Source organism: Nansenia antarctica (genome assembly GCF_963989245.1).
Source record: "Nansenia antarctica genome assembly, chromosome: 4".
NCBI lineage: Eukaryota > Metazoa > Chordata > Actinopteri > Argentiniformes > Microstomatidae > Nansenia > Nansenia antarctica.
In genome coordinates, this window is record NC_137689.1 from 7,641,717 (window position 1) to 7,652,411 (window position 10,695).

At 50.5% G+C, this 10,695-nt stretch overlaps 1 protein-coding gene across 1 annotated transcript in view; it reads right to left on the reverse strand.

The window, feature by feature from the left end:
• The window catches only part of nfatc3a (nuclear factor of activated T cells 3a), a gene marked incomplete at its 5' end in the record, with an annotated part of 78,718 nt that overhangs the window by 20,546 nt on the left and 47,477 nt on the right, over nucleotides 1-10,695 (reverse strand). The window contains 4 exons of the mRNA XM_080528104.1: nucleotides 384-439; nucleotides 5,681-5,821; nucleotides 6,176-6,348; nucleotides 7,764-7,963. Of these exons, the coding sequence (XP_080384230.1) occupies nucleotides 384-439; nucleotides 5,681-5,821; nucleotides 6,176-6,348; nucleotides 7,764-7,963 (570 nt within the window). The remainder of the gene's footprint in view (nucleotides 1-383; nucleotides 440-5,680; nucleotides 5,822-6,175; nucleotides 6,349-7,763; nucleotides 7,964-10,695) is intronic.

A 10,695-nucleotide genomic window follows, 5' to 3' on the forward strand; every position in this document is an offset into this window, starting at 1 on the left:
CATATATGTATCATTAGCCTCGTAGCATAATAATAAATAATTAATAATTAAGTCATGCTTCACTTGTGGTCAGCCGAGCCATCTTTGTATGTAGTGTCAAATGACCTATGTCAAAGAGATGACTTGGGCAGATAGTGATTTTGGAATGTATAACAAGCATTCTGATAGGCTGATGGCATCGGCAATAACGCACAGTGAATCAGCAGTGTTAGGAGAGTCGAGTTAGGCAGATATCTCAATTTGGCCAAAATATGACTAGCAATTATGCTATGAGGCATATAACAGTATATATAATCCAGCCCAGGCCTACAGAGCTCAACAGATGAGCGTCAGAGAGGAACAGTAGTCAACTAACAGTAGTCAACTAACAGTAGTCAACTTACTCCTTGACTTTTCTCACGGACGATTTTGGCCTCCACCTCCCACTGTGGTCTCCCGTCTGAAGACAAGAGACACAACAACATACATTAGCGTCATACATCACACTTCTCTCTGACAAACCAGTACATTTAAGCAGAACCAAAGCAGAACCAAAGCAGGCCCCATTCAGGTCTGAGCCTGGCTGGAGACCATCCAGAAGGCTCTTTGTCTGCTGTTCACATGATGAATGAATGGGTTAGGGTTAGGGCGCCCAGAGAGATCCAGCTGACAGACAGACAATCATCATCTCCACTAAAGTGGAGCAGCACCCACCCTCTGGAACTCTCTCTCCCCACAGTGGTTTGCAATGCCCCCCCTACCCTGGACACCTTCAAATCATCCCTCAAAACCCATCTGTTCACCAAGGCCTTTGGCCCCTAGTTTAGTTTTGTCACTGTCGCTGTCTCTGTGTTTTCTGTTGTGTCTGTCTGACTTTCTGTCTGTAAAATCTGTAAAGCGTCCTTGGGTTTGTGAAAGGCGCTATATAAAACCAAGATATTATTATTATTATTATTATTATTATTATTATTATTATTATTATGATTAAAGAGATAGGCGGGAGCAGACATAGAGTAGTAGTGACACTGAGGAGAAAAGTGAATCGCCATGTCTTGGACTATATATCAACAATGTGAAAATGGCAGAAGAGGTTTAGGGTAAATTCATATTAAGGACGGTTATGGACTATAGGATTGAAAAGGCTCATAGGAGACAAGACACTAAGATGACAGGAACGGCTCATATCGTGTAGTTAGTTTGAATGAATGAATGATCTTTATTTATTATTGTCATTGTGCTAACAATCAGGTGCTAACAATCAAAACACCGTCCTAAGATAATAAAAAAACAAGTATGAGACATAAATAGACATAAATAGGGGGGATATAAATAGGGGGATAAGTGATCGGTAGACATCTGAGAATGTATCTATTATGTCAACTTATATACTTATATACACTCTATGGCCTATTCACAGGGGGGTATATAGACAGGGGGGAGTTTAGCTGTTGGATGAAAAAAGGGAGGATATGTTGAGCAGCTTGAAGGCTTGATACACTCTCAAGCCAGACATAATTATGAGGAAGACACAGTATGTGCTATGATCATCATTGCTTCATATTCCAGACCCATCTTGAAACCTGGAGTGATATTCTGGAAGGTAGCCTAACTCCCCCGTGGGGAGTGCTCTCTGCGGTCCATTTCCATGACTGAGTCAGAGGACACCACTACTACTCTAGCAGACGGGGGTTTAGGAAACTACAAACGCTTCCGAAAGCCGGGAATTTCAATTTGTTCTGGGGGACCTGAAACATCCAAATGATGTCATTTATTTTATGATGCCCAGAAACCCTGTGGAGAATATTTTTTACAGCGATTATAAAGTAATCAAAAAGTCCTAAATGTCCTGCTGTTTGTCTTGCCTGGTGAAAATTATGGACAGACAGAAGTGGAATAACTCTATTTATTTAGAAAATTCCTCCACACGCTGCCAGATTTGTCTGGCTAGGAAACATCATATAATTTTCCAGTTTTCCTACTACAGATGTAATTATCTGGCCAGACGCATTAGGCATCCGTTCAGAAAAGCGGTTGAGGAAATGATGTGCTGGGGAAACACTCGCTTGCTTGGTGTGGTTGAGAGAGACTCACAATCTACTGCACTCATTTGTTGCCTTTGTTCTGTGGCAAAAACAAATGTTCCCTGTAAAAAAAAAATCATCTGCAAAATGCAGCTGTTTCACGCTGCTCACCACGGTGCATTGTGGGCCTGGTTACATCTCTGCACCTGTTAGCGTAACGAGCTAACTCTCCTGTCAAGGGTTAGGGTTGGGGTTTCCCCGAACACTACCTGCCTGCACTTTATACTGATCAGACAAGACTCTAATGTGCATCTAGCTAGGTAAGGCTGTGATTTGTGATTAGGAGTATGTTCATTGGCCTTTTTATTATGTATTATAACATGCACTTTGTACTGTCTTCGTTTTATGAAAGATGTTGTTTCCTCTATTTGATATTGTGTCTTTTATTGTGTCTATGTTCACTGTTTATAAGACGACAGATGGAAATTAGCTTCTTGCTAAATCTGATGCTCCCATCTACTTGTTTCCTATCAGACAATGAATGCATGTGCACACTGTCCTTCTCTAAGCCAAATAAACTGAACTAAACTAAACCCATATGCTGTACATGTCTGGTAAAGGGCCTAGTTATAATCTGTCACATCTACTCTGCTTTATTCCAGGTGCCTCACCCATCTAACAGCCAGGAAACAGGTGATTTGCCTCTGCTCTGCTCTAAATGGACTGACTCATATAGTGCCTTATTCCAAAGCGCTTTATAATGGCCTCACATTCACACATTCACACACACACATTCACACACACACCGATGGCGGCCAAGCTACCACGCAAGGCGCCGGCAATCATTAGACGCGCTGGCGATCATTAGACGCCGGCTCTACCTCCTGAGCCACAGCCTCTACCTCCTGAGCCACAGCCTCTACCTCCACCAGCCTCTACCTCATGAGCCACAGCCTCTACCTCCACCAGCCTCTACCTCCACCAGCCTTTACCTCCTGAGCCAGAGCCTCTACCTCCACCAGCCTCTACCTCCTGAGCCACAGCCTCTACCTCCTGAGCCACAGCCTCTACCTCCTGAGCCACAGCCTCTACCTCCACCAGCCTCTACCTCCTGAGCCACAGCCTCTACCTCCACCAGCCTCTACCTCCTGAGCCACAGCCTCTACCTCCACCAGCCTCTACCTCCTGAGCCACAGCCTCTACCTCAACCAGCCTCTACCTCCTGAGCCACAGCCTCTACCTCCACCAGCCTCTACCTCCTGAGACACAGCCTCTACCTCCTGAGCCACAGCCTCTACCTCCACCAGCCTCTACCTCCTGAGCCACAGCCTCTACCTCCTGAGCCAGAGCCTCTACCTCCACCAGCCTCTACCTCCTGAGCCACAGCCTCTACCTCCACCAGCCTCTACCTCCTGAGCCAGAGCCTCTACCTCCACTAGCCTCTACCTCCACCAGCCTCTACCTCCACCAGCCTCTACCTCCACCAGCCTCTACCTCCTGAGCCACAGCCTCTACCTCCACCAGCCTCTACCTCCTGAGCCAGAGCCTCTACCTCCACTAGCCTCTACCTCCACCAGCCTCTACCTCCACCAGCCTCTACCTCCACCAGCCTCTACCTCCACCAGCCTCTACCTCCTGAGCCACAGCCGGCCCCACATGATCACCTGGGAGACAACATCAGCCTGAGTCTCAGTAACCCTGCGGTGTGTTCGTTGTGTGACTCCTCTGTGGAGGTTCCCTCTCTGGTGAGTCTGTGTCTGACTGCTCCCTCGTTGACCTCCCTGACCTCTCTGACTTCAGCACAACGTATTCCTGCAGCCCGTGTTGACATTCAACACGCAGGAGAGAGAGGGCCCCACATGCGTCGTTTCCAGAAAACAAGCTCCGACAGGAATCTCATACCTCACCCTGATGACGGGCGGGTCACCCCGCCACCCCTCCCACGCCCCGCTAGGAGGGAACATACACCCATTGTGTTAGATCTACCAAAACAAAACAACAAGAAGCTATTCAGTTGTAAATAACTCTGGGGGCTTTCAGATCTTTGGATTTATAAGGAAGAAAAACACATTTTCCTCCTCAGTTTCGTCCCCTACCAAAACTCACCCCTCTCCTCACCCTCCTCCTCTCCCTCCTCCTCTCCCTCCTCCTCTCCCTTCTTCTCTCCCTCCTCCTCTCCGTTCTCTTCCTCCAATTACTCAGTCCCTTGACCAAAACTGTTGTTCCCGGAAGCAAAATACAATAGAGATCGCAGTCCTATCCATCGCCTCACAAACCACCAGCCTGTACGATACCCACAACAAGCCTGTTTTCTTTCCCCCGATCAACATTCACTGTTGTACTCTTGTTTATAAGAGAAGGTAGAAAAAAATCTCTGTGTCCTACTCCTCTCATCCTTCCCTTTATTCCATGCTTTCTCAGTTTTTTTTCTCCTTTTTCATACAAATCAGGCACGTTCTACAACAAGCACATTATTGGATTAGTGGGGAGGGATAGTGAGGATAATTTACACAAACCAAATCATTATTATTATCTCCCAACTTTTCCCTCCACTCCCCACAAAGCCCTGGCCTGACACGGTGGTGTCGCCTCTCCTCTCTGCTACGCTTACGTTCCTACGCCGCCACGCTTCACCTGAAGCTCCTCAAAGAGACTACAGAGACATTCCTGCAAGTCTATCTTTCTTTCTCCAGCTGTTTAGAAAGGCTCGTCATTAGCAACAGCCGAGGAGGCTCTTAGCCGTGTGCTAACTTGACTCTGTTACCGCTCTTTCAGAAAGGTGCCCTGGGGCAGGCACTGACTGGTTCAGAGGAGGCCACCCATTCAATGTTTCCACCTTGGGTCGGTCTCTACGACAAAGAGGGAGGGAGGGAGAGAGGGGGAGAGAGAGGGAGGGAGGGAGGAAGGAAGGGAAGGGGAGAGAGAGAGGGAGGGAGGCAGGGAAGGAGAGAGAGAGGGAGGGAGGGAGGGAGGGAAGGAAGGAAGGAGAGAGAGAGAGGAGGGAGAGAGAGGGAGGGAGGGAGGGAGAGAGAGAGAGAGAAGGAGAGAGAGAGGGAGGGAGAGAGGGAGGGAGGCAGGGAAGGAGAGAGTGAGGGAGGGAGGCAGGGAAGGAGAGAGAGGGAGGAAAGGAAGGAGAGGGAGGGAGGGGGGGAGGGAGGCAGAGAAGGAGAGAGAGATGGAGGGAGGAAGGAAAGGAGAGAGAGAGAGAGAGGGAGAGAGGGGAGGTGGACTCAGGCAGATCAGACAGACAGGTGGTACTAGAAAACCCTTCCTGTCTAACCGCCTCTAAGCTCAGCCCTCAGATATGAGTGGAGACCAATGGCCAGACCTCTGGCCTCTCAGCTGGAGATGGGGGGGGGTTAACGACGATCTGTCTCCTCAGCACCATACAATCTCTTTAAGGTAGGTACATTAACTATCAGGTGACCTACAATCAGGTGTCTGACCTGTCTGTCTGTCTGTCTGTCTGTGTCTCTCTCTCTCTCTCTCTCTCTCTCTCTCTCTCTCTCTCTCTCTCTCTCTGTCTCTCTCTGTCTCTCTCTGTCTCTCTCTGTCTCTCTCTGTCTCTCTCTGTCTCTCTCTGTCTCTCTGTCTCTCTGTCTCTCTGTCTCTCTCTCCCCCAGGTACCAGCCCTGTCCCTCTGTGTGTGTCTGATGTAGTGGTGTAGGCTGGTCTCTTACCAGGGCCCTTCTCCAGGAAGATGACCTTTGACTCTGGGAAGAAGTTGGAGCCGGTGATGAGCATCTCCTCTCCTCCGCTCACCAGGCAGCTGGTCAGCCCCGCCTTCTCTACCTGGGGGAGCTCCTGGGCCGAGCGCTGGGCTGGGGGGGGGACCACACACACACACACACACACACACACGTCACAACGCAACATCTACAACTGTGTGAGTGTGAGAGTGAGTGAGTGAGTGAGTGAGTGAGTGAGTGAGTGAGTGCGTGTGTGAATGAGTGTGAGTGAGTGTGAGTGCGTGTGAGCGTGTGCGTGTATGTAGCAGTGTGTGAGAATGTGTGTGTGTGAGTGTGTGTGTGTGTATGTAGCAGTCTGTGAGAATGTGTGTGTGTGTGTGTGTGTGTGTGTGTGTATGTAGCAGTCTGTGAGAATGTGTGTGAGTGTGTGTGTGTGTCTGTGTCTGTGTGTGAGTGTGTGTGTGTGTGTGTGTGTGTGTGACTCACAGCACTCCACAGGGATGGAGGAGGCCTGCAGAGACAGCACCTTGCCGCTGGGCTGGGGGATGTGAACACGGAACACCACACGCACACGCGTGTTCTTACGCCCGATGTCCGTCTCGCCCTTCCGCAGCTCGATGTCAGAGTTACGCAGCTTCAGGATGCCGGCGCAGTCGATGCTGCATGAGAGGAGGAGGGGGGGGGGAGTACCAGCGTCATGTCATGAGGGTGTACTTGTACATCAAGCTGCCTCACGCTACGGAAACAGGAGATAGACTCCTGCCCCCCTAAGGGCCGTTCGGCTCCAGAACCATCGGTTCTCAAGGCTGCCTACTTGCAGTTGGGCTGAGAGCCATAGAACAAACCACAGGCCAGTAGTATACTGACTATAGACCTATCGCAAAGCCACGCCCAGAATTGTCCAATCATATCACAGCAAAAGTCACTACAGGCAGGAAACTTGGACAAACAACTCGCTAATATCTGATGGTGAAAAGTTTCTAGACTAAATATTCTTGTCATCTTTAAAAAACATGTCTATTACTTGCTGTGGTAAATCAGAAATCTGAAATTTGAACTCCCGCCATTGTAAGTCATTGAATGTCATTCAGTCACGACAGTCAGTTACTGAATTTGAGCGAGCGTTGTTGTTGTTGTTGTTTTTTTAAGTAATTTTTTGGGGCAGTCCCACTCATATTTTTCTTTTTAATGACAGATATAGTACAGATTATGACAGGAAGGATGGGTGAGAGAGAGAGAAGGGATGACATGCAGGATATGTCCGCGGCTGGAATCGAACCGGGAACCCTGCGGTACATGGTCAGCACTTAATCCACTACGCCACCTAAGCGCCCCCGAGCGTTGTTTGTTTGTCCGAGTTTTCAAATGGGGCGTGGCTTAGCGATAGGTCCATTGTATGATTTATTGCTTCTGTAAACGTGAGAGTAACGAAAAAAACGAAATCGAATAAAAATAACGTGAACAGAACAAATAATTTCCTGTTAACTCCGATGAAAATGAAATGAAACGATGCCTTCAAAACATAAACATCCCAGGCGACGCAGGATCCAGTCTGGAGTACAGGGCTTCATGGGAAACCCCCCCCCAGCTGTTGGTCTGCATCCCACCTCTATAACCCCCCCGGTGGAAGGCGTTACGACCCTGTACCATCATAAAGGTGTTATTTTTATCCCAGAGGGGGCTTCCATGTGGTGTCCCTTATAACTGAGAGATGGTACGTTGACGTAAATAGTAAACGGACCGCACTTATATAGATAGCGCCTTATTCCATAGCGCTTTACAACCACCTCTCATTCACCCATTCACGCACACACACACACACACACACACACACACACACACCTATGGCGGCCAAGCTACCACGCAAGGCGCCGGCCATCCCGCTCAATCGTCGGGAGCAATTTGAGGGTGGTTCAGTCAGTGTCCTTGCCAAGGACACCTCGTGACACCACATGTGGCCAGCCGGGGGTTCTATCCCTTTCTCTCTCTCTCTGCCGACCTTGCGATCGTTAGACGCCAACCGCCGGCTCTACCTCCCCCCTGCGCCACGTGACGTGGTTGCGCGGTTGGTTACCTGGCGGTCATGTTGTTCTCAGGGAGGAGGGGGATCTCCAGGACCTTGGTGCTGGTGATGACAATCTCCTGGCTGGCCGTGGCCACCGTCTTGCCCGTGATGCGGTGGACCTGGTAGAAGGCGTGAGGCCGCAGGTAGCGGTCGTCCGCCGTGCCGATGAACATCTGGAGGGTGACAGACTTCTCGCTGTAGCCCACCAGCTGTCGGAGAGAGAGGGAGGAGAGAGAGAGAGAGAGGGAGAGGGAGAGAGGGAGAGGGAGGGAGAGGGAGGGAGAGGGAGGGAGGGAGGGAGAGGGAGGGAGGGAGAGGGAGGGAGGGAGGGAGAGGGAGGGAGGGAGGGAGGGAGGGAGAGGGAGAGAGAGGGAGGGAGGGAGGGAGGGAGGGAGGGAGAGAGAGAGAGGGAGGGAGGGAGGGAGGGAGGGAGAGAGAGAGGGAAGGAGGGAGGGAGAGAGACAGAAACAGACACAGAGACAGAGACAGAGACAGACAGAGACAGAGAGAGAGAGAGGGGGGGATAGAGAGAGAGAGAGACATGAGTGTGTGGATCCATTATGAGCACGGCGCACACACACACACACACACACACACACACACACACACACACACACACACACACAAAAGGATTTGCACATTTCCAACATTTGCTCTCCAGCGAGGGAATCTAAATGTCACGGCCGCTGAGACGTTGAGATGTTTCTGGCAGGCCCGCCGGAGACTCATCTGGAGCGCTCTGGCCCTGAGCAGGTCAACACTGGTGTTCTCCACCCGCACCCCGCACTTTCATCATACTTTCCCCTCGATACAACGTGCCTTAAGAAGGATCCCATCCATGTGCGCAATTACCTCCGAAATCCCTTTCACCATAAACCATAAACCATAATCTCTGACCTTGGCCCGGGGGTTTGGGAGACAGATCCAAAAGAAGGCGTTCAAGTTCCCTGAAACTAGGAAAAGGCTCAAGCCAGAAGAAAAAGGAGAGGAGAGGAGAGACACGTTTTCGAAACACGAGAGAAAGAAGATGGAGAGGGACGGAAAGTGAGTGAGAGAGCAGAGAAAAAACTAGTTAAAATAATATATACAGTATATATATATATTATATTATATATATAGTAACAAAAACAAAAGAGAACATTAATTAATTGAATTAAAATTAGAAGCTGGCTCAATGACTTGCACTTGCAATAACAAGTCAGTGACATGGTCTTCAGCTACACCACATCTTTCAAACACCTTTTGCTTGGCGAAGCTGCCAGTTTGGATCCAGTTCAAAACCTGCCAGTACAAACGCCCAGGGCCCTGATCTAACTGGCGTGTGCCAGCTTGGCCAGAATCCCTGAATGGACTGACTTATATAAATGGACTGACTTATATAAACGGACTGACTTATATAGCGCCTTTATCCAAAGCGTTTTACAACGGCCTCTCATTCACCCATTCACACACACATTCACACACCAATGGTGGCAAGCTGCCATGCAAGGTGCCAGCCCGCTCATCTGGAGCAATTTGGGGTTCAGTGTCTTGCCCAAGGACACCTCGACACATGGCCGGCCGGGGATCGAACCGCTGACCTTACGATCATTCGAGACCTGAGACAGACAGACAGACAGACAGCCCTGAGACAGACAGACAGCCCTGAGACAGACAGACAGACAGACAGCCCTGAGACAGACAGACAGACAGATAGCCCTGAGACAGACAGACAGACAGACAGACAGCTCTAAGACAGACAGACAGCCCTGAGACAGACAGACAGACAGCCAGACAGCCCTGAGACAGACAGACAGACAAACAACCCTGAGACAGACAGACAGACAGCCCTGAGACAGACAGACAGACCTGAGACAGACAGACAGACAGACAGCCCTGAGACAGACAGACAGACAGACAGCCCTGAGACAGACAGACAGCCCTGAGACTAAATGGACTACACTTATATAGCGCCATTATCCAAAGTGGCTCTCATTCACCCATTCACACACACAGTCACACACCAATGGCGGCAAGCTACCATGCAAGGCGCCGGCCCGCTCACTGAGAGCAATTTGGGGTTCAGTGTCTTGCCCACGGACACTTCGACATGTGGCCAGCCGGGGCTTGAACCTCCGACTTGCCAACCGTGCGATCATTAGACGCCGGCTCGACCTCCTGCGCCACAGCCGCCCCATAGCCCTGAGGCCTGAGAGCGCCTACCCGTGTCCTCCCTGGGCCCCCCTGGGCCCCCCCTCACAGACCCAGATGGTAGCTGGGCAGGTGAAGGGCTCCCTGGGAGGAGGGGGGGGGGGGGGGGCGGGAAGGGGGGAGCCTTCCTCCTGAGAGGGACAGATACAACACTGGCCACACAATACCACTACTGTCTGACTGTTGGGCTGGGATCGCTCTGGGAAGGGAGGAGGGAGGGTGGAGGGTGTGATGAAGGGAGGTGGGTGGGAAGGAGGATGGAGGTATGGTATGGCAAGCACACACACACACACACACACACACACACACACGTGTTAATGTTTAGGGAGTGAGACAGGTAATGGTGTGGTTGGGAGGGAGGAGGAGAGACAGGTAATGGTGTGGTTGGGAGGAGGAGGAGGAGGAGGAGGAGAGACAGGTTATGGTGTGGTTGGGAGGAGGGAGGAGGTAGGGAACGTTGGGAACGTGTCAAATGTGGTTCTCAGAAGCAGCTAAAAAGCCAAAAAGGACCAGATGATGGTGTGGAAACAGGCTGAGGAGGAGAACACCAACCAACCCCAACACCGCCGCTGGGTCGCACAATAATATTGACTTTCTCTGAAACCAATTATTGGGTAACAGCTTCGGTTTGTGTTTCCCAGGGTGATTGAACGTCTCTTGGCTTTTCCAGTTTCCAAATGAAAGAAAGAAAGAAAGGTGCTCTGTGGTGCAGAGGGGCTCTGTTCTGTTTCATGGCAGCCGCGGCCACGTC